Source organism: Sceloporus occidentalis, unplaced genomic scaffold, assembly GCF_023333645.1.
Source record: "Sceloporus occidentalis isolate IW3139 unplaced genomic scaffold, rSceOcc1.0.p SCAF_9, whole genome shotgun sequence".
In the NCBI taxonomy this organism is placed as follows: domain Eukaryota; kingdom Metazoa; phylum Chordata; class Lepidosauria; order Squamata; family Phrynosomatidae; genus Sceloporus; species Sceloporus occidentalis.
Window position 1 is genome coordinate 33177067 of NW_028316989.1, and position 27679 is coordinate 33204745.

The 27679-nt window shown below is 42.7% G+C and overlaps 1 protein-coding gene across 2 annotated transcripts; it reads right to left on the minus strand.

Annotated features, from left to right (window-relative positions):
* Nucleotides 1–1806: 1806 nt before the first annotated feature.
* Nucleotides 1807–27325, minus strand: ULK3 (unc-51 like kinase 3). 2 transcript variants are annotated; one of them, XM_089538639.1, is made up of 17 exons: nt 27120–27245; nt 26394–26436; nt 25408–25548; nt 23690–23810; nt 22304–22408; nt 22076–22219; nt 21277–21359; nt 20790–20945; nt 19994–20099; nt 19039–19079; nt 17975–18077; nt 16008–16072; nt 13307–13385; nt 13082–13122; nt 11667–11714; nt 10438–10504; nt 1807–4164 (listed from the first exon to the last, which is right to left on the minus strand). In XM_089538639.1, exons 1-17 carry the CDS (start codon nt 27146–27148, stop codon nt 4148–4150), a joined length of 1389 nt encoding a protein of 462 aa, XP_089394765.1. In that variant the 5' UTR covers nt 27149–27245; the 3' UTR covers nt 1807–4147. The 2 variants fall into 2 exon arrangements, with proteins under 2 accessions (XP_089394765.1, XP_089394764.1); XM_089538638.1 differs by lacking the exon at nt 26394–26436 and having other exon boundaries at nt 27120–27325.
* Nucleotides 27326–27679: the final 354 nt, after the last annotated feature.

The window sequence follows — 27679 nt, forward strand, 5'->3', positions numbered from 1 at the left end:
ACAGGATTTTAAAGAATATCGCAGCCTGTCCTTACAGCAATTCGTTAAAATCCTGTGTGAACAGATATATATATATAGTTTTATCTTTTTAAAATGTGTTTTATTATTTTAATAGCTATCTGTTTTAATATTTTAGTAATTTAATTCCTTTTTAATGTACTTTCTTCTATGTTTTTAATTGTACTGGTTTTTAACGTTGTGAAGCCGCTGTGAGTCCCAGTTATGAGAAAAGAGCGGAAGACAAATAAATATAATAATATAATAATAATATATACCTTCTGTGTTAGAAAGCTCTGGTGCCACAGCAAACTACAATTCCTTGGATTCCCTAGCACTGAGCCAGGGCAATTAAAGTGATCTCAAACTGAATTATTTCTGCTGTATGTTTTGGACCCAAGCTGCAAAATTCAATATATGACTCTGGTACAGTCATTCTTGGCCTTGTCGTGAGGATACAGTGGAGAGGAAGACTCATGTACATCCACTTGATGTCACAGAGATTTAAATCTAACTAATATATTCCAAAAACTCTTCCTTGTAGGTCTCTTCCCAACTACACGGTTATAACAGTGGAGTATCACTGACTTTTATGGCTCCCCCCTATGAAATTCAGATTTGTAGTCTCATGCAGTAAACAGAACTCTGCCAGAAAGCGCGCCAAACTACAAATCCCAGGTTTTGTATGGCAATTAAGGTGGCATCAAAGTGCTGCAATTGTGCAGCATGAAGAAGGAACAAAAAAGACCCCAGATGCTTTTGAAAACAATGCTAAGAAAGCCGAGACAGCTCTTCTTTTAGAACCGGGAAATCTTTACAAGCCAGATGTTAAGAAAAAGATCCATCTTAGTCTTTAATGAGGGGGTGGGAAAGAAGAGGACACCAACTGGAGAGGAAAAACGTACCCAACCTACACAGGGGCTCCCTCCTCTGTAGCAAGACGGACAGAGGCTTGGCAAGCATAAGACAGTGATCTATTAATAAACAGCCTGCAAGCGCCTAGGGAAGAGAGACGTGGCAGATGGCTTTGGCAGGGAACCCTTTGCTACGGCAGGCGGCATGCTCCATGGGCGTAGGGTTCAGCCAAGCCAGAGCAAATCAGCTTGCCTTTCTCCATTCATGTCAGCTTCTCAGAGAAATGCATGCGCTGGCCAGAGATAAACCCGTTGTGTTGCATCCCAATTAGGTGATGATGCAACCACAGCCATTCCCTCCTCCCTTGCTTTTTTTAGTTAAAGTAGAATTAACTACTTTTAGCCTATCCGATAGTAACGGCCAGATATAGCAGTACAATGCCTTCTTCCTTGTCAGTTTTGACAAATGCATTCTCCCTCAAAGACGTAAATCCAAAACACTGCAGAAATAATCCAGTTTGAGACTGCTTTAACAGCCCTGGCTCAGTGCTAGGGAATCCTAGGCGTTGTAGTTTATTGTGGCACCAGAGCTCTCCAACAGAGGTGGCTCAATATCTCACAAAAATAGTTTGCAGAATTCCCTAGCACTGAGCCAGGGCAGTTAAAGTGGTTTCAAACTGGATTACTTCTGCAGCATGTTTTGGACCATAGAGTAGAAAACAGTTACGGGTTGAATCTCCCTTATCTGGAATTTTGAAAGCCAAACTATTCCAAAATCCAAAACTGTCCACCTGGGTGGCTGAGAGAGTGATTCCTTTGCTTTCTGAGGCTTAACTGCACACAATCTTTTCCGTTCCTGCAGAAAATGAGTCAAAATATTGGGTATAAGATTACTTTCAGGCTGTGTGGATCAGGTGTCTACAAAACATAAATGAATTTCATGTTTAGACTTAGGTGCCATCTCTAAGATCTCTTATGATTTATATGCAAATATTCCAAAATAAAACAACAACAACAACAACAAAACTCCAAAATACAAAATACCTCTAGCCCCAAGTATTTCAACTTAATGGAGACTCAACCAGTAATAGATCAGGGTGAGTGATGTGTTGGAGATTATGGACTACAGCTCCCTTCCTCATCCTGGGTAAGGATGATGGGAGTAGCAATCCAACAAATTTGAAGGGATGCACATTCTCCTTTTGGGCGGTAGCTCAGTGGTTCTCAACTCCAGTGACTCTCCTGCAAATGTTTTGGATTTCTCTGACCACTGGCCATGCCAGTTGGGATTTGGGGGTGTTGACATTCACAACATCTGATGGACTTAAGTTCAAGAACCACTGTCTAGCCCAGAGGTGGGGAAAGTGCACCCATGTGCTCCCTGGGTCTAAAAGAATGCCCTCTAGAAATCATGGGTGGCAAACTGGCTATTGGTCTAAGGCTCCAAACGTTGGAGTTTATCACATGGGAGGGAATCAGCTAAATCCTGTGAAGAAAAGGGATTTAAATCCAGGAAAATCCCGCAAAAGTGGGATCGTTTTCAGATGACGTTGGGGGCACTGAGCATTAATGTGACATTAATCCCAAAAGTAAAATTCCTGAAAGTAAAAAGCAGCGTGATTTTGCCCACTTTCTGTGCGGATTAATGGCACATTAATATTCAGTGCCCCCAATGTGTTTGAAAACGATCCCACTTTTGCGAGATTTCCCTGGGATTCAAATCCCGTTTCTGCACAGGATTTGGGCACTAAGCCTGCCATGTGATAAAGTCCATTGTAAAGACCAGTGGAGACATTTTTTCCAAAGAGGAAATGAACCAAAAGTCAACTACTGTTTAACCTCCCATTGCAAAATAAAAAGATCTTTCCTGAACATATAATGGTCTGTGGGAGCCTCAAACATGGCAAAATTGCCCCCTATACCACCTAGAGGGCATTTCAAATGAATTTTTTGAGGAGGGGGATTCTTGCCCCCCAACTTTTTAAAGCCTACCAGAAACTTTTCTTCTAAAAGGTTCACTGCCTGTCGTAAAATAAAAGGCCTTTCTTGGATCAATAATGACCCAGGGGAGTCTCCAAACATGGTAAAAATGTTCCCCTCGTCTCCTAGATTTTGGGTAAAAAATATTTTTTGTGTGAGGAGCTGGCTCTCTGAGGTCTCCTAAGGAGCAAATGTCCCTAACCCCTATCAGTTGACTATCACCACTCTAACCTATGCGCTGGCTCAAGCAAAGCTTTCATTGGCAACCCTAGGGGGTTATTCAGAGAGTGAAAATAATCCAGGTAGATTCTAGGTTGAACCTTTGTTGTTCAGGGGCGCTGACAAAAACAATGTCTGAATGACCCCAAAATCAGTATAGGGCTGGTCTAGAGTTGCTAACTAGAGTGTGCTGGAGCCACACAACCAACCATTTCATGCTCCTCCTCCTATGCCACACAACTAGCCATTTCATGCTACTAGATCTGGTGGCGGGAAAATCTTTAAAGTACCACTGTATGTTTTAACAAAGAGGTGGTGTAGTGCAGTGGTTTGAGTGGCCATGATCGACTTCTGATCTTCTGGCTTCTGCTGGATTGCAACTCCTAACAGTCTAGCTGGAGAATGGAGAAGGCAGATGGAAGCTGCAGTCCCATACTATCAGGAAGGCCACAAGCTGCGCAGTCGATGAAACCATTCGTGTACTTTCCATGAATCCCTCTCTCTGTTTTTAGCATCACAATCTCTACAATTTACCCAAATTGCTATTGTTCAAAAGACCCGCTTGGGATTATCAAATGCCTAAACCCCTTTCTCAGCTTTATACTATACATCTCCTGAAAGGGTGGCTACCCTGAGTTTAATCCCCGGGTATCAGCAATGAGAAGCATGCAGCCCTCCAGCTATTGTTGGACCACAAAGCCCAGTATACTTCACCACTGGCTATGCCGACCAGAGCTGCTGGGAGTTGCAGTTCAGCAACACCCAGAGGGCTGTACATTCCCCATCCCCGTTGTATATTAAGTGCTTTTAAATGCCTCAAATGTTGTTTAGTGCTGCCCAACAAAATTGCATTTTTACAGAACATCATATATAAATAAATTACATTCTACAAACACCAACAGCTTATACAACAACTCATTCCAGAATAAAATTTGCTCCGTGTTTGTGTCTGTGTGTCTCTTTAGTGCCCAAACATAATTCTGTCCCAACAGACATTAGTCCAAGCTGTGTAAACAATTTCTAGATAAAGGTGGACCGTCCGCTGTTCAGTTGACGTCGAGGTACTAAATCCACTGGTCTTTATCCTGGCATTCAGGTTACTGCAGAGTGCATGCTGTAACAAGGAAGAGCGAAAGAGAAAGTTAGGGGGAAAGGAAGGTTTTTATTAGCATCAAAATAAATTCACCACCACCATCATCTAGATCAGGGTAGGCAAAGTGCAGCCCATGGGCCACATGCAACCCCAGGGCCATTTTGGGGGGCACTGAATCCCCTAAAAGGTCAACATTAGGGGGAGATATGCTCCAGAATACTCCCAAATGCACTCCAGGAGGTGTGGAGAGCATTTCCACCACATCTAAAGCCACCCTGGGCCTCCCACAAATCAATTCTTTAATATATTGTATATATTCCTGTATATGTCTACAAATTTTAGTCAAAAAATTGACCCCAAACCCCTAAGTCCACGGGTCAATATAGGTACTGTAAGTACTGTATTTTAACACTTATTTTAAAAAAGGAACTGTCCCCTGGTGAAAAGCAAAAAATGTTATCTGTCCTGGAATCACTGACCCCTCTCTCCATTCTTTCATCCATCCATCCTTTATTTTGAATACAAATAGTTATGCCTGCTAGAATTTTGTACGTTCTTTGGCACTGTTTTCCTTTGCATCATCCTTTAGATCCTTTGCTACATGCCCCTAGATTTTACCCTCGACTCATCAACAGGTCATATTAAAATCCATGAGGTTGACTTATAGTCAAGTATATACAGTATATATTCGCTGAGAAATGCTCTAAAATGTCCTCAAGAAAGAACACCCACACTTAGAACTTTTGAAAAATAAAATAATTTAATTCGGTTTCATTTTTGCAGGAGCAAGTGTAGCCTTTCATGATTTCCTGGGAGCTAATGCAACCTCCCTGAGCTTTCCACTCCGATCTAGCATCAAATCAATGTCAGGATATCGAAGATTGACCTTCTAAAAGGAATATGCATTTATTACCTTCAAAAATGAAATAGACTCATCCTTTGAAAACTGATCCTCCTCATTCCAATACCGACCCTCCAAAATTTCACAGATAAAAACCAAGACACATGTGGCCAAGCAGCCCCAGAATAAGGTCAAGATGGCACAAGTTTTTAATGAACACACAAGCTAGGATAGGCTGCAGTAGTTTGCTTTTGCCCAAGCCTCCTGGAAAGGACAAGTTTCTGCCTTCTTCTGTCCTTTCTCCCTTCTGCGGAGTTAACTGAGGACAACCTACTTTTGCAATTTTGAACTCAGTTTTCAGCAAGTGAAGGAAACTGAGGACAAAGGTGGGAGGAGAGAGAAACTGGGACTTTTTAAAAGCAGCTGAAAAAGTGAGACAACAGAAGATTAACAGTTAGAGGGCACATCTCTCATGTTTGGAAATACAAATTCATACACCACCAATGATAATGATTGCACAATTGAGAGAAATATTCCAGGATTTTCAATGACCAATGTGAAAACCATAGGTTAAACAACATGATATATAGTGGGCCCACTGCACAGAAAAGGGAGGCAACTTCCAAGATATGATCCATCATCCTACTCTAGAAGATAACTTGTTTTGAAATGAATGGGAGAAGCCACGGATCCTGCAAATGTGGATTAAACCAGCATCCACGCATTTGGCAACAGGATGATGGCAACAGGTGGAACCTTGTTAATTCCAGGAAAACTATAAAGTGTGTGTAGGAAACCAGCTTCTTTCATGGCATCAGGATTGCTGGCCTCCCGCAGCTACCTCATTTGACTCTTCGGGGCTCAAGGGTTTATCGCAGACGAAGATGAAGGATTAAAATAATCATCATCGGCATCGTCATAAAAAGGCACTCTCCGTGTCTCTGGAGAGTTATTTTTTCTAAAAATGTTGGACGCCAAGTCTTTATTTTTCCCTCTCTGCCCAAAATGAAAATGTGTTTTTTCCCCTAAACTAAACTGTAATCAATCCCAAATCCTCTTCCTTTTTTACTACATCTGACCTGATAATAATAATAATAATAATAATAATAATAATAATAATAATAATATTTATTTCTACCCTGCCTCTCCAATAAGATCGACAGCAATCTCTTTAAGAATGTGCAGATAACTAATCAGAAATAACTAATTGCTTGTAATTAACAATATGGCATAACTAACTAATCTCATAACTATTAATGAGGGTCACATTTTTCTGGGTCTGACAGTAATGTCTGCCATCTGATGAAGTTCTGCAAAACCTCATGCTACTATCCTTCAATGGTTCCTTCTTGTTTCTAGAACCTTTAGAAAGTATTGGTGTGTGTGTTTGTGAGAGAGGGGGGGGAGAGATAGTAGGGGTGCAGAAGTGATTGTGTGTGTGTGTATGAGTGAATAAGAAAATAGATAAGTAAAGTATAGATAAGTAAAGTATATACTCGATTATAAGTCGACCTCATGTATAAGTAGAGGGCAGGTTTTGGAGCCAAAATTAGAGATTTTGATATGACCCATGAATAAATCAAGAGTAAAACTTAAGGGCATGTAACAAAGGATGTAAAGGATGAAGCAAAGGAAAACAATGTCAAAGAACATACAAAATCCCAGCAGACATTGTTTGTGCGTATGCTAAAGGATGGATGGATGAGAGAATAGTGGGGGCTCAGTGCTTCCAGGACAGAGTATGCTCTTGCCTTTCACCAGGGGATGGATCCTTTTTAAAATAAGTGTTAAAGTACAGTACTTACATTGACCCTTGGATAAGTCGACTCAGGTTTTGGGGGCAATGTTTTAACTAAAATTTGTAGACTTATACATGAGTATATACAGTATGTGTGTATAAGAGAGAGAAAGTAGGGCTGCAGAACTGACAGTGTGCCTGCACGCATGTGTGTGTGTGTGTGAGAGAGAGAGAGTGTGAAGTATGTAAGAAGCAGTGGTGCAGGACAGTGTATGAGAGAGAGAGAGAGAGAGAGAGAGAGAGAGGGAAGGAAGGAAGGAAGGAAGGAAGGAAGGAAAGAAAGAAAGAAAGAGGGAGACAGGAAGTCTGAGAGCAGACATGACAGTGTGTGAAAGACAGAAAGAGATAGAAAGCAAAAATGTAAGTAAGTTGTGGTGTGTGTAGGGGTAAGTAGCAGTGTGTTAAGTGAGGGTGCATCTCAGAGCCAGTCCTCCACCTCCTTAACCAAGCCAAGGCCTGGGCAGATTGTTCCCCAGCAGGACTGCCTTCCTTGTCTGCATCCGCCTCTCTTCCAGCCGGGAACCAGTGTGACATCAAGTCAGAGCAATTCGTCCCTGCCTGCTTCAAAGGGCATCCTCCCTCGGCCCTTCTGGACACCTGCCTGCTGCCCAGTCCAGGACAAAGCTGCCCCCCTGTGATCCCTCAAGCGTGTGCAAGCCCTCGAGGGAGGCTCCCTAGCCTTTCTGCATGCAGTCCCAGACCTCTGCTTGCTATGGAATAAAAACAAGGGAGGGTCAGGACTCCAGCGGGGTCTCCGTCTCCTGCCTAGTGAAGCTAACTGCTTCCCAGGCGGAGAGAAATAAGAGGGGAGGGCAGCTTATTCCAATTAACCAACCAAATACAAAAAGAGAGGGAGATTAGCCAGCTACCTGTGGATTCTCTCAAGATGGAAGGAGCCACCCGCAAAGACTCCTGTTCCTCTGCAACAGGAAAGAGATGTCGGCTGTCTTTATTTTCTCCATCCCATAAACCTACCCGGTAGCCCTCCTCAGAAAAACCACCACCAGGACTTTGCTCTACCCTGCCTAACAGTAAAGTGGGATTCTCAGGATACATTTCTAAAGTTTTATTCCAAGAGCAACATGTTTCAGTCAGGACATATCTCAATGGCCCTCTATGGGTGCTTTTGGGTGGCAGTTGCGGGGAAGAGGAGATTATGGCTGGAATTCAGAATGGGGTTTGCATCTTTTTAAGTGGACATGCGGAACTGGTATACTAGTCTAAGAGTTGGACTATGACTCTAGAAGACCAGGGTTTGAATCCCAGCTCAGCCATGTAAACAAACAAAACAAACAAACAGCTTCATTTATATACCGCTTCATACTGAACTAACAGTGTATAAGCAGTTTACAACCCACTGGGTGATCTTGGGCAAGCCACAAACTCTCTCAGCTTCACAAGATTGCAATAGTGTATGTACACACCAATGAAACTTGCCAAGAAAATCCTACCATAAGCTTGGCTTAGGGTCACCATAAGTCAGAAATGATCTAAAGGCACACAACACACCCAAGTAGCTATGCATGAGTGGGAAATAGAATTGATCAGTTTGGTAAACTATCTATTCACTTAGAGGCTGGTGTGACATTACTACATATGGGCACCAATGCACAGTGATGGAGTGAGTGATACACCATGGCCCAATGCACAATGCATTGGGGTGCTCCCCAATCCACAAATGGACACCAACTACAAAGTGCTAGAATACAACAGATCATCAGAAAAGCCCAACGAACATGATATCGAATGTCCCTGATACACACTGGAGCCTTCTTGCCACTGCCTGATACACATGTTCACAATTCGCTAACAGGTTTTTGTTTTGTAGTAACTCCACTCTGGCCAGTGAACACACTAGCTGGAGGATTTGGGGAGTTGTTGTCTACGGAAGTAACTTTTCCAAGCTCTGATTTACACAAGATTGTGCTCTTATCACAACCAGTCAAAAGACACTGTACAAATACCCCTTCTTTTCCTCCTTAATGGATTTTGATAAGACAACAACAACAAAAAGATGACAGAAACAGCAGGAAAACACGAAAGGTTTAAAAATGAGAGACAACATCCATTGCACCTCAGAAACCTTGTGAATGAAGCAATGAAAACCACATCTGAAAGCACTTTTGCCTGCATAGTTTTTTGTGGGTTTTTTGGGCTATGGGGCCATGTTCCAGAAGAGTTTATTCCTGACATTTTGCCAGCAGCTCTGGCTGGCATCTTCAGAGATCTTTCTCTGAAGATGCCAGCCGCAGCTGCTGGGGAAACATCAGGAATAAACTCTTGTACAACACAGCTTCTTAGCCTGAAAACCCCACAAAAACTGTGGATGCTGGCCATGAAAGCCTTCGACTTCACTTTTGACTGGCTTTCTATCCAATGCTTCACTGTAACACAACAATTGATTCCCAGGCTGGACGGGAGTTTTCTTCCCCATTATGAATTGGATTGGAGAACACTCAACCATGTTGACACTCAGCCCAGATTAAGGCAAAATACAATATTATTTGCACGCTCACACATGCACGCCGAGATGCAATTGACCTAATTTCTCTTCTGCCAAAAATAGCAGCATGTGTGCAAACTGTTACCGCAGATAAACTATGGAGGGAGTGGGGGGAAGGAAACACAGAGTCAAAGGGGTGGATAAGAGTCAAAGAAAGCAAGGAAAATATCTGCAAGTGAAGAGGCATCCGGGAAGCTCAAGGGACACAGTACTCAGCAGTAGCTAGACTCTCTTTCCAGCAAAAGTGCAATTATGGATTTGTGTGAGAGAGTTTGAGGGAGGGAGAGATGCAATTCCTTCATCCTTTCTTTAGGGGATGAAGCTGGCAGTGATCATAACTGATAAGAAACCAAGGACTTGTAAATTAAAGCACTAGCCAAGATGCAAAAGACTAAAGATATACAACTGAACACTAAAGTTAGACTCATCCAAGCCCCACTCCAGTCAACAAGTGGGAGCTTAATTACATAATTGAATATATTTTCCAGTTTCAAAATTCTACACCAAGAGAAAGTCAATAGTTCTTGCTCTCCTTGATGTGCTCTTTATGTAGTCTAAGCTCCTGCTCCTGTCAAAGGCAGACAGACATAGTTTTCCACCTGCATTCCAAATTGTTAAAGTCCAGATGTACATACAGTCCTGGTGTACATCATAAGGCAACCTGCATTTTAACTGTTACAACTCAACTACTGGTTGCTTTCTCTGTTGAAAAAGCAATAGTCAAAGGCCATGGAATATCCCATAAAGGGGGCATAGCTGAACAACAGCATTCTATACTGCAATGTTCTGTTGCGACTTCCACAGCTAAGTAGCCGTGTAACCAAAGACTTAACGGTTTGGCTGAAATGCTTATGCATAAACTGCCCCAGTTCTCATTTCTGTGGTGCAACGTTCCTTCCGTTCAGCTGATGGTTTGGCTAATTCTGTCACTGCTTAAAAACAAAATCAAAACAGAGATTGGGAGAGCATCTGTGAACCGGAGACCCAACACAGATCCTGAAGAACAGAAATTACGTTAAAAGTCCCAAGTGCCAATAGAATACATGCAGGACTTGGTAAGGGCAGAGATAACCTTTCAACTACCATTCACGCTCTGGTAAACACAGAGAGAACTTTGGTTAGAAACACCAGGAGAAACATAATCACACTCACAGCTTCTCACAGAATCCGACATTCCCTCTTTGCCTATGGTTTCGGCCTCCTGTTGGGACTCCTTCATCTGGAACAAAAGAAGGAGATTGCTCATGTCTTCTGATCTTTGTTAGTAGGAACACAGTTGAATCAGATCAGTGATGAATCTAATCTTGTATCTTATCTCCCAGCCATCCAGAAGTCCATGGGAAGAAAGCAAGCACATCTTAGTGGCCCTCTTAAACTAAAAATTGAGGTTTCATAGTTAGCTATCATAATTAAGAACTTGATCTAGGTTAGCCTTCCTCAGGATGGTTTCTTCATCAACCCCAGACAACATGGGCAATGATCAAAGGGGATAACAGCTGTAGTCCAAAATATCTGAACTCATTCCAAGCTGATCGAGGTCTACATGAAAAGTATATGCTGGACAGTTCAATGACTGATAGATAACCCAGAAGCAGGGACTTGAAGACACTTGTAGCTGATCATAAGCAACATTCACAATGTATGCAGGATTTGAATCCAGCTCTCAAAGGAGTTTATCACATGAGAGGAATTTCTCTTAATTTCAAATGAAAATAAAGTGGGGCCAGAACACATTCACGTAAATTCACTAGTTCAGTGAATTTACGTGAATTCGAATTGCGTTCGAACTGACTTCCCATTGCCCGAAAATAGCTTGCCATTGCCCGAAATTGTGTGTGATCGGCTCTCACGCAATAACATGAAACCCCATGATTGCGTTCGGACTGACTTCCCGTTGCCCAAAATTGCGGTGGTAGTCTATCACGCAATAACATTAAACCCCATGATTGCGTTCGGATTGCCATTGGATTTATACTTCCAATTTCCCTTGTCTGATAACGTCCTCTGTGAGAGCTACATCCCTAGACAGAGATGCTTGCTTCAAAGGCAGCCTTGTTTTTCTAGATGCCAGCTTGCATATAAACTGAGCTGAAGACCTCTTGTACTCAAGAAGAATTTTATCCCAAAACAGCAACATTTCTAGAAAGTCCACCTCAAACTTTCCCCAAGGCAATTTCCCCGCAAGTCTTCCTCTAGAACTTGGAAAAGTTACTTTTTTGGACTACCAACTCCTCCAGCCAGCATGGCCACTAGCAGTGCTCTGGGAGTTGCAATCCATAAAGGTAAGTGTCACAAGCATTAATCCCAGTACTCTTCCACCTCCCTACAAGCATCCACTCATTTGCAGTCCATATAAATTCAACCCTGCTGTTCAGCTCTACCTTTATCTGTTCTTTTAGGTATTCTGCTCGGCCCATCAGCATCTGGATCTGTAAAGACAAAAGTCAAGTTGTCATTCATGCATGCTGTCAACTTAAGGAGAAACAGGCTAAAGAGCTACATTTCAAATCAGGGAATAGCTGACAGGCATGTGATTCAACAACTCTGCTGAAACTAAGGTGGGCTGAGACCAATCAATGTATGGTGCCTAAATTTCAAGGAGGAAAGTAGTGGAGGGGAGCATACATATAATTTCATACACTTCTGATATTCAGGTTGTGAGAGAAAAACAGGTAAAGAGCCTGAATTGCATGGAATATCTTTCAAGAAGATATGCTTGACTAGAACATAAACAGAAGCACTCCACATGGCAATTCTATGTTGCAAGCTGATAGCTGGCTCTAGCCAGCTTGATAAAATAGACAGAAAACTGGACAGACAGATCAGAAAGACAAGATAGACAATACAGATTGAATCTCCCTTATCCAGAATTTCGAAACCCAAAATACTGCATAACCTACAATTGTCCACATGGGTGGTTGAGACAGTGACACCTTTGTTTTCTGATGGTTCAAAGTACACAAACTTTGCTTCCTGCACAAAATTATTAAAAATATTAAGCATAAAATTACCTTCAGACCATACTGATAAGGTGTCTATGAAACATAAATGAATGTAATGTTTAGACTTAGAATCATAGAATCATAGAATCATAGAATCGTAGAGTTGGAAGAGACCACTAGGGCCATCCAGTCCAACCCCCTGCCATGCAGGAAATCCAAATCAAAGCATCCCTGACAGATGGCCATCCAGCCTCTGTTTAAAGACTTAGGTCCCATCTCCTAGATATCTCATTAAGTATATGCAAAATATTCCAAAATCCTCAAATCCAAAATACTTCTGGTCCCCAGCATTTCAGATAAGGGAGACTCAGCCTGTATACAGACAGAAAGATTGTATAGATGATGATGATGATGATGATGATGATGATGATGATGATGATGATGATAATGATAGGACTTATTTATATCCTGCCCAATCACTGGGAATCCAGGGGGCTTACAACAGTGGGGATAATACAAAGGAATAACAATAAATATGAAAATAATAAAACAATATAACATGGATGGATGAAAGGGCAGGCAGGCAGACAAACAGATGGAGGTATAAACATATATGAACACACTTTCTACACCCAAGGAACATGGGGTGTTTCCAAACATACAATTCCTTCATTTTCAGTCTGTAGATACACAGCCCAGCAAAAACTGCACTGTGCAATTTGGCCTCATGCATTGTTCAGCTCATCCTTGTGATATACAGGTAATCCCTGGTGTACAACAGGACTCCCATTTGTGAATTACAGCAGAAGTTTTAAAAAATGAATTATAGCTCCAGGGAGAGATTAGATCCCTACCTCTGCATGCAACAACTCTCGTCTTCTCCCTGCAGGTTCAGCTGGAGACAGAGAAATAAAATGGGTTAGACACTGCAAAAAAGGTAAAGAATTATCATAGTAGTTTGGCTCAAACTCTCTTTCCCCCTTTCACGCTCCCTCCCTTGCACTCAGTCTTTCCCTTGTAAACAGTTTTTCCATCAAAACCCATTTCTCACTTGATATCCCGCAACAAGCTCCACTTACCAGCTAACATGAGCAGCAGTTCACCCAAGCTCTGCTGATACAGCTCAAGAGTTTCGTCGTCATCTCTGCCTTCTTCCTCCTATGCCAGAGACAGGGAAAAGTTCCATCACAAAGACACTTCTTCTCCAAACCAGAATTGCAGGAAATATGTCAGCTAATCTGCATCTGCCTGGGGTATTTGATGCCACATTGGGGATGGATCTACCCCATCTCATTCCAGCAAACTGTGTTTTCTCTGCACGTCTTGGCTTCACAGTTGGCCAAAATGAGATCAGGATAGATCCATCCCCAATATGCCACCAAAGACCCCAGACAGATACAGATTAGCTGACAAATAAGTCTAAAGAGGGGAAACATGCCTGTTTCAGTGCAACCAGATAAGGAGCAACACTGGCTTAAATTTCCTCTCATATACACATATTAAAGGTACAAGAGCCCTCTCCAGTTTGTGCTCTGGCAACCCTATAGCTGAGCAGTTGGGTAGTGCTTGGTCAGGCCTTGGAGGGAGCAGGAGATGATGGTAACAGACACAGTCCTGCAACAAAAATAGCAGCAGCGGTGGCTGCTTTGGAGGGGAGAAGGAAAGATGGTGGATTGCAGTCCCAATTGTCATCACTCAAATGTTGAAGGGTTCGCAAAGGCCATGTAGGTTCAGCCTCCTGTTTAGCTAGGGAAGAATCCTGCCTGAAACTCTGTACAGCCACTTTCATTCAGTGACAACCATATGGAACAATGGCCTGGCTGCAAATAGGTGACTGAGGCAGGTGATGGGGATTAGAAATAGTTTAGCTGAGAAAGAAGGGAAAGCGTAGTCCATAGGCCACATATGCCTGCTCCCAAGGTCTTTTTGTGGCTCGTGCTCTCCCAAAGATATTCAATGACAAGGTCTGGAAACCATGCCCTATGAGGAGTAGCTTAGGGAGCTGGGTATGTTTAGCTTGGGGTGTTTGTAATGTTGCAAATGTTATGTATGTAATGTAATGGTTGTATTGTATGAGTTTGGGTGGATGTATTTGGTAGTGCATGTCATGTGCTTTTTGTTACATGTTAATAATCAATAAAAATATTATATGTATACACGCTTCGGGAAGAGAAGTTTAAGAGGTGACATGACAGCCATGTTTACGTAAATATTTGAAGGGATATCATATTGAGGCTGGAGCAAGCTTGTTTTCTGCTGCTCCAGAGACTAGGACACAGAGCAATGGATTCAAACTATAAGAAAAGAGATTCTACTTAAACATTAGGAAGGACTGACTGATGATAAGAGCTGTTCGACAGTGGAAGATGCTGCCTTGAAGTGTGGTGGAGTCTCCTTTTTTGGAGGTTTTAAAACAGAGGCTGAATGGCCATCTCATGAGTGCTTTGATTATGAGTTCCTGCATGGCAAAGGGTTGGAATGGATGGCCCTTGGGGGTCTCTTCCAACTCTATAATTCAAATCCACTAAATGCACTACAGTCTATAGTGATAGGAACTGAATGCAGTGTCATCAAAGGGTTAGTCAATGTCACAGTCTATTTAGTTCAATAACACAGTCCATTGAATTCGGTATCAATAGTATCACCCTCAATGTCATATTAAAGTCAATCTACATACATTTAAATGTAAATTTAGCAATAATTAATCAAGCGTGAGTGGGTGGGATTTTCTTTATTAGTAACACATGGGAGAACTGCAGTGAATCTAATCATCTTTAACTAAGAAAGCCCATTTTAATTCATTTCCTGGTCATTTTAAACTTGTTTTGACATAACATGAACTAAATTGCAGAAACAAACCCACACACAAACTAAAAATAGAGCAAAGTAAGTGTGAATGTGTAGAATTTGGCCAATTTGAAAAGTCAGCCAGTCCAATTTTAGCTAAATGGATTTCAGGATGTAAACTCAGATGAGTTGTCGCATCAAGGGAGGTTCGTTCTGACCGCTCTCTGCTATCTGTTTGCCAGCAAGCAAAGGACCTTCTTGCTTAAACTGGTCTTCAGTCTTCGCTGACCAGGATAGAGTGATGTGCAACAGCAAAAACAGGGCTTGCTGTTTTTGATATGTAATGTGCATTTTTATTTGTTATAATTTTAATGCCTTAAAAGTAGTGTTTTAATTGGATGCATGGCTTAATGCTTTTTTAAAAAACCTTTTGCTCCATATTTTAGTGTATATATTAAGTTTCTTTGAGTCCCATTTAGGAGACACACAGGCTATAAAACAAATAAACAAATAAGTAATTACTGTACATACTCATGTATAAGTCTAGAAATTTAGGTCACAACACTGACCCCAAAAACCTGAGTTGACTTGTCCATGTGTCAATGTAAGTATTGTATCTTAAGTCTTATTTAAAAGAAGGAACCATCTCCTAGTGAAAAGCAAGAGTATAATATGTGAAGCACTAACCCCCTTCTTCTCTCTCATCCATCCAGCCTTAAGAGTAAGCACAAAGAGTTATGTCTGCTGGACTTTTGTACATTCTTTGACATTGTTTTGCTTTGCTTCACCTTTTGGATCCTTATCTATATGCCACTAAATTTTATCCTTGACTTATTCACGGGTCAATAGCAAAATCCATAATTTTGCTCCAAAACTTGCTCTCGATTTATACATGAGGTCGACTTATTATCAAGTATATACAGTGAATAAACTGCTAAATCAATGAGTCTCTGCCTGCAATTCAACATCTCCATCCCCACCATAATGGCTAACCTTAGCTACAGCAGCAGATGCTACCTCCAGAGCGGCATAAAGACGTGGCTTATCCTTGGACATCTCTGTAATAAAACAGAAAAGATCCATGAACCAGCAGGAGGCAGAGGACTAGTCTGTACCTGCACCGAAGCAAGATCCCAAGGGAGTAATACTGGACTGTATCACTTCAGACATTTTTTTTTTAATTCTCCTGTAAAATCCAAAACAAATAAGACAGAAAAAAATCCAAGACTGAAACAGGAGCACTGGGTTGTCTTGATTATATCATGACCAGCTTAGTTTTCCTATCCATAAAATGGGAAGAGTAGGAATATTGTGTGAGCCAACATGGCTTGATGCTTTGAGCGCTGGAGTAGCACTCTGGAGTCCAGAGCTTGAATCCTGGCTCAGCCATGTATAGCCACTGGGTCACCTTGGGCAAATCACACTCTCTCAGCCTCAGAGGATGTCAATGGGCAAACCCCTTCTGAAGAAACTGGTCGAGAAAAGCCCATGATAGGTTCGCCTTAGAGTGGCCAGAAGTTGGAAACAATTTGAAGGCATGTAACAACAACAACAACAACAACAACAACAACAACAACAACAACAGAGGAATACTGTGCAGAGTGAACTATCCATAAATACGCACACTGAGTCAAATTGCTAGACAGAGAATGATGCTAGAGTCCAACTCAGGCAAGGTAAAAAAACAATAGCAAAACAAAGTTTGTCCCTGTAAACCGTGAGTTAATGCAATATACAGATGCTGTTTTGAATGGTTCTGCTATCAGAGTAAATATGGCAAAGACACCAATGAATCCAGTGGCTGTAGACTGGCGTCCCCTGGTGGCCTATAAAATCATGTTATGTAGCCTTTGACAAACATGTGTCCTCCAAATGTGCATCACTATAATTCCCACCACAGGAATGGCCATGCTAACAAGGGATGATGGGAATTGCAGTTCAACCTTCCCCAACAACATTCCCACAGAGAATGATGCTTTAGGGATTATTACAGCATCGGAGGTATAAAATCCAGAACTGCATACACACACATAAACCAGAACTTGGCCAAGTTTCTTTTATGATGTATTCCACTCCCAGAATTCCCAAGCCAGCATGGATGCTGCAATCCAAAAAACAACACTGTGAATGCAATGTTGTTGCACACTATGGCTGTTGTTATGTGATTTCAGGTTGACTCTGACTTATGGTGACCATACGCTAAGTTTTTACTGGCAAGATTTGTGCAGAGGTGGATTGGTCATCACCTCCCTCTCAGGCTGAGTGTGACTTGCCCAAGATCACCCCATGGGTTTCCATGGTTAAACAGGGATTTGAACCCTGGTCTTGCAGAAACCTTGTTCAGTAAGGACAAACACTCAAACCACTAGCCTACACTGGATCTTCTTGCTGTAGCACATACAGATAGGTATGAGCATTGGGTGCACATTCAGTTCCGCAACATTGCCATTCAGTAGCAGTACTGAGCAGCAGAATGCAGCCATACCTTCACATCCAGAGCTTTACACTGTACAACCCCAATGGAGAATCTTGGCTAAAGTATCCCATGGTGTGTGTGTGTTGTGTGCCTTCAAGTCATTTCCAACGTATGGTAACCCTAAGATGACCCTATCATAGGGCTTTCTTGGCAAGATTTGTTCAGAGGAGGTTTGCCATTGCCTTCCTCTGAGGCTGAGAGAGTGTGAGACTTGCCAACACCACCCACTGTACACTAGACTAACTCAGCTAATATCTACCAGAGCCTGGAAAAGTCCAATTTCTGAACTACAGCTTCAGTGGCCATGCTGATTGGGAAATTCTGGGGATCATACGCCAAGGAAAGAACATTTCCAATCTGCATCCCCTCCTACCCTTTGGGTCCCAGTCTTGAGAGGAAAGCAGGATGGAAATAATAATAATAATAACAACAACAATAATAATAATAATAATAATAATAATAATCCCTCTGCTCTGGAAATTACCTTTCAAGATGTCCCTGGCTGGACAGCCCTGCTGCAGGAAGGCTTTATTGTTGGAGGCAACTAACACCTTGAGCTGCTCCGCTCGTGAGATGTACTGACTCACCTAGGCAAGAACAAAGAACCTCTATAAAGCTCCATTCTGAGAATGAGAAAAACCTTCATTTAAGCTGGAGGTGTGCATGGTCCCAGAATCCGCTCCCAATGGCAAGGGGCTCTCATAAAACAAGGTGACGTTTCAGAGAGATAAATGTTGTCATCTCCAACAGAAACAGTTATAGCCCTCTTACCACACATGTGTGCCAGAATCCCATAGATGTGCTGGGTTCCAGCTCCAGTCAGGAGAGCCTTCTCAGATGTTGCACCAACTTGCTATGGAATTTTGTGCATCTTTTCATGTGTGTTTGTGTTTTCTTACTGTTGCTTGTGCACTTTGGAATTCTGCTCCTTCCCCTTTTTGACTTTGTCCAAAACACACTGCAGAAATCATTCAGTTCGACACCACTTTAACTGCTCTGGCTCATTGCTAGAGAATTCTGGGAACTGTAGTTTCATGAAACATTTAGCCTTCTCTGTCAGAGAGCTCTGGTGCAACAACAAACTACAATTCCCAGAATTTCTTGGCATTGAGCCATGGCAGTTAAACTGGATTATTTCTGCGGTGGGTTTTGGACCTTTGGCTCCATTGTGTTATGCTGTTGCTTTAATCATATGTTTTTATCCACCTCAGGTTATTACATAAAGAAAGGCAAGGTATGATTTTTAAAAACACCATAAAAAAGAATAAATAATAAAGATGTAATAATAATAAAGATCATCCAAAAAAGGAGGACAGAGGCAGTGGCAGTAACTTGCATTTCTTCTATTTCTTCTTGGTTTACACCTGTTTCTTTTGAAAACACGTTGGCATAAAGCGTGTCTCATTCCTCATAAACCCTAAGTGTCTGTCAACTTGTCTGGTGATGAGGCACCCCACCAATAAATGACATTTCAGTCCAGACTGTTCCCACCCCAAAAGTTGCATGATCCAACCTTCCTAATGGATGAAGGAAGGGCCAGGGACTGACCTTGGATCTGATCGCTTCCTTCCTGCGAACATCGGTTTCATCTGAAAAAGACCAAGAAAAAATGACTATACAAAGGAGCAAAATCAATGGGAGTGATCAGAGTGAGGCAATGAATCACAGAGTTAGAAGAGATCACAAGGGCCATCCAGTCCAAACCTCTGCCATGCAGGAACTCTCAATCAAAGCATCCCTGATAAATGGCCATCCAGCCTCTGTTTAAAGACCTCCAAAGAAGGAGACTCCACCACTCTCCAAGATTATATATTCCACTGTCAAACAGCCCTTACTGTCAGAAAGTTCCTCCTAATGTTGAGGTGGAATCTCTTTTCCTGGAGCTTGCATCCAATGTTCCGGGTCCTATTCTCTGGAGCAGCAGAAAACAAGTTTGCTCCCTCCTCAATATGACATCCCTTCAAATATTTAAACAGGTCTATCATATCACCTCTTAGTGAAATAGTGAAAGGTCCAGAAGCCATGCCTTATGAGAAGCAGCTTAGGGAGCTGGGGATGTTTAGCTCATGAAAAGAAGGTTAAGAGGGGACATGATAGTCATGTTTAAGTATTTGAAGGGATGTCATATCGAAGAGAGAAAAGGCTTGTTTTTCACAGCTCCAGAGACTAGGACAAGAAGCAATGGATTCAAACTACAGGAAGAGATTCCACCTAAATCTCAGAAGGAATGTCCTGACAGTCAGGGCTGTTTGATAGTGGAATATGCTGCCTCAAAGAGTGGTGATGGAGTCTCCTCCTTTGGAGGTTTTTAAACAGAGGCTAGATAGCCATGTGTTGGGAGTATTTTGATGGTGTCTTCATGCATGGCAGAAGAGTTGGGCTGGATCACCCTTAGGGTCTCTTCCAACTCTGCGATCCTATGTAAGTCAACACTTGAGTGGACAAAGCACAGTCTACAAAATCTGAGGATGTCTCTCTTGAAAATGGGGAACAAGTCACTTACAGAGCAAGGCAGGGACAAAATACTCCAGGGCCTTGGAATATAGAGAAAGGGCGGCTGCAACATCTCCTTCTTGGTCCTTCTTCACAGCTTCCATTATGAGAGAGGTCTTGAAAGGGGAGAGAAAGAAGAAGGTGAGACGGAAAGAGTCAAAGCTTGGAAGGAATGCTTTAAAAGCAACTTTGTTCCTTATAAAACAGCTTAGTTTTGGGAAGTAAGGAGAGCATAATGACAACACAACATCCTGCAATGCTGCTATAAAAGGTCAGGACTAGAGATGTAAATATTCATTAATTTAGTTCTGAAAGGAAGCAAAGAGTACTTTTAGCATTTCCCCTCTCACTACGAGGAAATCCTCAAGAACTGCACAGTTCTCCAAGACTATTCATAGCTCAAGATTTTTTTGCATCAAAATATTAATTTTCTGTGCAAAATAACCTAATGGGGGTCTTGCACAGAAATATCACAATCTGGGAAGACTCTCAATGCAGGGGTTGGGTTTTCTTGACACCTAGGAACCCCATCCCTTTTTTTAAGCTACTGCTTGAATATTTTAAAACATTCTTTCCACCTTTAGAAGGGCAGACTCGTGCCACAGTGCAGTCTTCCCCAAACTGTATGCTCAGGACATGCTGGACTACAACCCCCATAACACAGCAACCAATGCAGACAACCACAGCAGGTCTGTATCTCACAGTCCCCTGCTCCAGTAAGGCTTAGCTATCTCCCGCACTGCATGGTCCAGAATCCCCATCCAATTGTTGAGAGTGGGCTCCTTCTGGGTACCGTTTCCACTCACTGCTTTGCCCAAGCTCTCTTCACTGGGCATGTGCTCCATGTCTACAAAAGGGTGAGCGAAGAAAGACTGGAAGGAGATGCGTTGATGGGGATCCCTCTTCAGAAGGCACTGCAGGAGGTCTCGACATTCTGACGAGAGTCGGGGACGGCTGGGCAGCTAGAAAAGTAAAGGAGATGGTGAGCAGGTGGGCTCCAGGCTCCAAAAAAATCCTTTGTTCAGATTCCAGAATGCCCTAGCTAGCATGAAGCCAATGGTCATACTAGTGGAGGGAGGGAGATGATTCTGGGAGTTGTAATCCCCCAAAATGGCTATGATTATTGGGGATTCTGGGAGTTGTAGTCCAAAATAAGAGGGAACTCCCTCAGGTTTTGGCTGTAAATCTGGAGGCTCGATGTTATAGAATTCTGGGTATTGTGATTTTGTGAGACATTTAGCCTTCCCTGTTAAGACAGCTCTGGTGCCCAATAAATTACAGTTGCAGTCCCACCTCAATTGGCTGATTGCTGCGGATCTTGTCTTCCAGTTCGGTGAAGGACTTGGAGGCAAATGGTGGCCGTCCGAATAAGGCTTCTAGGGAAAGAATCACACACATACACATATGCATGTGAAATAAAACTGGGAGAGCTGGATTATGTGTTAAACATGCAACAAAGAGAGGCATTACTGTTGCAAACTTCTACCACCCAACACTCAAAACTGAGATTAAGGCCAGAGCCAGGATGACACAAGCTAGTAGGAATAACAAACTATTGTTAGTGCAACATCAATGTTACATCTCAAAAGCAATGCAACAAGAGGGAACAACGCTCTCCTCCTAAAAAAAAAATGGTGGTGTAGCAAAAAATAGTAAGGTTTTCTAGTTCAGCATTTAAGAGTTATATTAACAGGACCTTTTCAAGATTCATGCCGCTCCACTAAGGGTCTCCCATCCTCAGAAATAACAGAATAAGGATCTATCCATACTGCAGAATTATAGCAATTTGACACCACTTTAACTTTCATGGTTCTATCCTACAGAATTCAGGGATGTGTAGCTTTGAGAGGCATCAGCACTCTTTGGTGGAGAAGGTTAAAGACCCTGCAAAACTACAAATCCCAGGATTTCATAGGAGAAACCTAAAGCACTTAAACGTGGTGTCAAACTACATTATTTCTACAGTGCTGATCATTGCTTCACCAATAAAGCTTACTTTATAACAGCGATGAGTGTCAGTTTTGCGTACCAAAAAAAGTCTTGAGTAAGCCTGGAACTGCAGCCAGTTCCAGCTCAGAATGGATGGACTTACCATAGAGAATCACTCCAACAGACCAGAGATCCACTCGGGCATCATACTGCCGGCTGCACACCATCTCCGGGGCCATGTAAAGTGGCGACCCTCTCAAGACGTGCTTCTCATCCCTTGGGGACATGTGCTGAGCAAATCCAAAATCTGGTGGGGCAGAGGAAAATAAGCTCTGAAAACCTGGCAGAACCAACTTCATCCCCAACACTCAAACTCAGTTCTCATACCAACCTGCCAGTTTGAGATGAGGTTTGTCCAAAGAGCTTAGCAAGATATTCTGAGGCTTTAGATCCAAGTGAGAGATATTCTTATCGTGAAGGAACTTCAAGGCACAAGCTGTTGGGGATCAACAGAGATGACATCCCCGAAAGGGATGGGAGTGTTATGGCCTCATTCCCTGGTAACCATCATCTTTACCCCACCAAATAATAATAACAATTAAAAAACCAACCTACCAACTTGCAAGATTTACTATCTTTCCATAGCTTATCGCTGCTACACTGGAAGGTGTGAAGGGAATATGGGACGCACAGGTCTGAGGGAAAGTTCCTATCTGCCCACTCATTTTGTCGTAGCTTCAACAGCCACAATACAACACAAAGCCATGCTTGAACTAATGATGGCTGGTGGTTTCCATGCTCTGTGGGCAAAGAATCCAATGAGGTTTTAGTCCAGACATTCAAAGAGCTATCCAAGGTGCACTGAATCTATTTTGGAGGTTGTGTTCAGCACCTGGGAGGGCTCTTTTTAATGTATGGTTCAAGCCAGTGATAGCTGGTGGTCTTCATGGTCTGTAGGGCAACCTGCTGAGTTTTAGTGTGAACTCAACAGGTTGCCCTACAGACCATGAAGACCACCAGCTATCGCTGGCTTGAACCATACATTATTCCTGTCCTGATTTAGTGAGGCTTACCCTTTTCACTACAAAAGTAACTAGAAGTTAAAGTGGGAAAACAAGCTACATTTCAAGGAAGAGGCATTTTGATTCTGTAGGAATTTATGTAGCGTTGCGTGCCTCCAAGTCATTTTTGCTTTATGGTGACACTCAAGTGACCTTTTCCCAGGGTTTTCTTGGCAACGTTTCTTCAAAAGAGGTTTGCCCTCACCTTCCTCTGAGGCTGAGAGAGTGTGACTCACCCTAGGTCAGCCAATGGGTTTCCATGACCGAACAGGGATTTGAACCCGGGTTTTCCAGAGTCCTCCTCCAACATTCAAACCATTACACCACACTAGCTCTAATAATTTATGCTGTGTTAGCCTTTGTCTGGAGGAAAGAATGGAAAAATATAAGAATATGATTGCCTGCTGAGAAAAACCACAGGTAGAAATGCATCTAGCTTCTACTTGGATGAAGACCTCAGAAGAAGACATCTTTTCTTTCAAAGAGACTTTTTTATTCTATAAGAATTTATACTGATGGGCTATAGCCTTTGCCTGGATGAAAGAACTGGGAATTGTAAGAACTTCACTGGCTACTGAGCAACACCACAGTTCAAAATGCGTCTGGCCTCTATTTTAACAAAGACCTGCCAGGTTATTGATTTCGATCCTATATGCAAACAATACTGCTGAGCTACAGCCCTCCTTCTCTCCTCTCTTTCGTCTCTTACGCCTCACCCAGCTGCTGAAGGAATAAGCGAGCCACTTTCTCCGGAAGGATCCTCCGCGAATGGATGAAGCGAGACAGGTCACCTCCAGCGCAGAATTCCATGATCAGGTAGATGTACTCCTTGTCCCACTAAGAGGGAGGCAAAAACCCAGCAGTCTTGTTAAAAAAATAGAATCTTGCTCCTGTTCGTTCGTTTGTTCATTCGTTCATTCATTCCTTCCTTCTACCACAACCTGCCTTCATATCCCATCAGGACTCAAGAAGGCTTACAATTTATTATTTATTAAAATGCTTCTAATGTCCCATTTATCTAGAAAACCCTATGTTGCCTCTGAAACCAATACACTATAGATGAAAACATAGAAAAGAAGATTATCATTAAAATATAATTAGAGTATCAACAGCATGTTAAAAAATACAGCTGGCCCTCCATATCCACAGATTCTGCATCCACAGATTCAAACATATGTTAACTGCAAAACACAGTGGGAGCTTGGTATCTGCTGGGGTTTGGTTCCAGGACCCTCTCTGGATACTCAAGTGGATACACTAAATGCAATGGAAGTAAAATAGTGTCCCTTATATAAAATGGCAAAATCAAGGTTTGTTTTTTGGAATAAGCTGTGGACGCTTGAATCCATGGATAAAGAATATGTGGACAAGGAGGTCTGACTGTACTTCCATTTTATAAAAGAGACACCATTTTACTATGCCATTGGATTTAATGGGACTTAAGTATCCCTGGATTTTGGTATCCATGGGGGTCCTGAAACCAAAGCCCAGCAGATATCAAGGACCCACTGTATGCATTAAAAATACAAAGGTTGCAGCAGCAGGAATAAAATATGCACAAAGATGAAGACGATTGAACTTGCTGAAATGGACAAATTGATAATGCTAATTAAAGAGAAATCTTTCAACAAAGAAATTGGTATTTCTTTCTTACATACTTGGGGATATGAAAGTTTAGGGGATATGAAAGTTTTAGGTATTGTAAAATAAACAGAACTGGCATATGGTAGAGGCATAAATATCTTATCATATATAAGGAAGTAGAGAAAAAGTGGTCTATATCCATCAGTTGGAGGGAGTGTTAGTAGTGTATGTTTACTTTTGTTTAACAGTTTAGTTAGTTATTGTTGGTTTGTCATTATTGCCTGTATTTTAGACATATTTGTGACTGACTTTATGTCTAATAAAAATAACTTTTTTAAAAAAAAGATTGCTCAGAGGAAACAAGAAACCTGAGAGAGTAGGATCAGACGTCCCAATCTGCATCAATGAGAAAGCCCTGAGGCTTCAACCAACTCTGCCTCAACTACTGTCCCAGTGCATCCAATATACTGAATTGGGTCAGCTGTGCCAAAATTTCAGCAAAGCCAATAGTAGGAATCAGGTGGCCTTCCAGATATAGACTGCAACCCCCAGCATCCCCAGTCTGTATAGCCAATGGTGAAGAATGCTGTAAGTTGGAGTCTCACATCTTGCCTGATGAAGAAGCCCATGGAGCTTCGAAAGGTTGCAACAAGTTAATTGTGCATTTCGGTTGGCCAATAAAAGGTGTCACAAATCGATTTTTGTTTGTATTTGTTAAATGGCCAACACAGCTACCCCTGAATGTTTTCCATAAAAGAATTGCTTCCTCCAACCTTGCAGGTTGTCTAGGTGGAGAAGTCAACGGTTCAAATCCATCCAGACTCAAGCAAAGCTCTGTTTTGCTCCCTACCTGAAAGTCCTTCAGTTCCACGATGTGAGGATGGCGGATAGTCTTGAGGATCTCAATCTCCGTCAACAGATTTTCCACCGACGCCTTGTTCAAACTCTTTTTGTTCACACATTTAATAGCTACAACTTCCCGGGCATTCCTCTGAAAAAATGTTATGTATTTATTTAATGGCTAATAACATTATTAGATGTAATAGAGACGGACAAACAAATTGATCAGTCCTAATAAGTATGCCTGTAAAGTGCCATGCAAACTTATGGTACTATATAAATAAGAATTAATATTAATATTAATATGGGGAATGGGCTGTTGCTTTCACATTTTATTTTGGGGTATTTTGGCTTTTGGAGGCAGGATACTGGTTTGGTTTCGTTTTCGTCCTCATCCAGAAGCTTTTACTGCATCATGTGATTTTTGCAAATCATGCTGAGCAGACAGACCTTTGGTCTGAGCCTCCCAGCGACTGCCATCCAAGGTCCAATCCACACAGCAGAAATAATCCATTTTGAGACCACTTTAACTGCCCAGGTTCAATGATAGGGAATCCTGGGAATTGCAATTTATTGTGGCCCCAGAGCTCTCTGACAGAGAAGGCTCCACGTCTCACAAAACTACAGTGCCCAGAGATCCCTAGCACTGAGCCAGGGCTGTTAAAGCAGTCTCAAAGTGGATTATTTCTGCAGTGTGGATTGGCCCCATATTTGTTGGAACAGTGGTGTCAAACTGCATTATTTCAACAGCGTGGATGCACTCTTGAGAGGCAGCGTGGTGTAGTGGTTTGAGTCTTGGACTAGGACTCTGGAGACCAGGGCTTGACCTGGTGTCCTTGGGCAAGTCACACTCTCTCAGCCTCAGAGGATGGCAATGAGAGACCCACTCTGAAGAAACTTGCCAAGGAAACCTCATGAAAGGGTTGTCATAAGTCAGAAAGGACTTGAAGGCACACAACACACACACAGAGAGAAATGCACCGTTTATTTACTTACCCACAAACTCAGGTTTGCTTTCCTGTGTGTAAACTTCTTATTGCTTTTTTTGTGCAAATGTTGCAAAGGAAGGAGGAGGAATTGAGGGAAGAAAAGGCTGTGGTCTGCTTACATCACAATCACCCTCCCTATTATTTGGGACTAACAAATTGAATGTGGGCCTTATTCTCAATGTCCTGCAACAACCTTCAGCTCTCTGCAGGAAAGTCTGGACAACTTGTGACGTTCCCAGGCACCTAGGGACTGCAACACCAATCATCCCCCCAACCACTGAATGGAAGGGCACTGCAGATCTAACAAGATCTTAGAGGCCCACAAGTGGCCCACCCACACTTGTCTCTAACCAATGCTCTCTGCAGGAAGGCCTGGGCAATCTGTGGCCTCCCCAGGCATCTTGGGACTGCAACTCCCATCATCTCCCCAACCACTGGCTGGCTGAGTGTTACAGATCCAACGAGATCTGGAGGTCCACAAGTGGCCTGCCCATCCTTTGCTCTAACCAATGCTCTCGGCAGGAAGGTCTGGGCAATCTGTGGCCTCCATAGGCACCTTGTGACTGCAGCTCCCATTATCCCCCCCCAACCGCTGGCTGGCTGAGCATTGCAGACCCAACAAGATCTGGAGGGCCACAAGTGACCCACCCAGCCACCCCTGGCTCTAACTACTATCCCCCTGCAAATCCGGGGCCTGGAACCTGCTTTTCCTGCTTGCAAATGTCTTGCTCACCTTCCTGTAGGCTTTGAAGACAGTGGCATAGGTGCCACTGCCCAGCCTTTCGGTTAGGATGAAGTCTTGCAGCTGCGGGGGCGCCCAGGAGCCGGCTCCGGCCATGCCAGCCCCTTTGCCCCCATGCACCCCAGCAGGAAAGCTTGCAAAGCCAAGCCTCCCTTCCCTGGGACTCAGCAAAAGGCTCCTTCCGCCTGGGCTGCTTAAAGGGCCAGCCCAGGCAGAGGCGCCTCTCGCCCGCCACCTGGCGGCCTCCAATTGGAAATGCAAGCGTGCGTTCACACAATCAGCTCATTCATTGCCTGATGATGAAGAAGCAGCCAGTGTGACTCTGAAAGCTTGCAACATGTAACTGTGCATTTTGGTTGTTCCAATTAAGGTATCATTGTTTGGATGTTATTGGATTTGCTACATGGCCAACACTGCCACCCCCTGGATTTTTTTTTTATTTCAAGGGCCTCATTCCCACTACCTTTTAAACTGGATCGTAATTTGATTTGAACCGGTTTAAACTACCATGGTCCCTACTTAATCTGAATCGCTGAAGCCATTCCGAAAGA

What these genes read in the sequence shown, in the direction of transcription:
- ULK3 (XM_089538638.1), bottom strand. Translation starts at nt 27,224, where the DNA reads ATGGCCGGAGCCGGCTCCTGGGCGCCCCCGCAGCTGCAAGACTTCATC. An exon ending in ACCTCATCTCAAACTGGCAG is followed by an intron (nt 22,220 to 22,303) that starts GTTGGTATGAGA and finishes CTGCCCCACCAG; the next exon opens with ATTTTGGATTTGCTCAGCAC. An exon ending in AGCCAGGGACATCTTGAAAG is followed by an intron (nt 16,073 to 17,974) that starts GTAATTTCCAGA and finishes GTTTTATTACAG; the next exon opens with AGATGTCCAAGGATAAGCCA.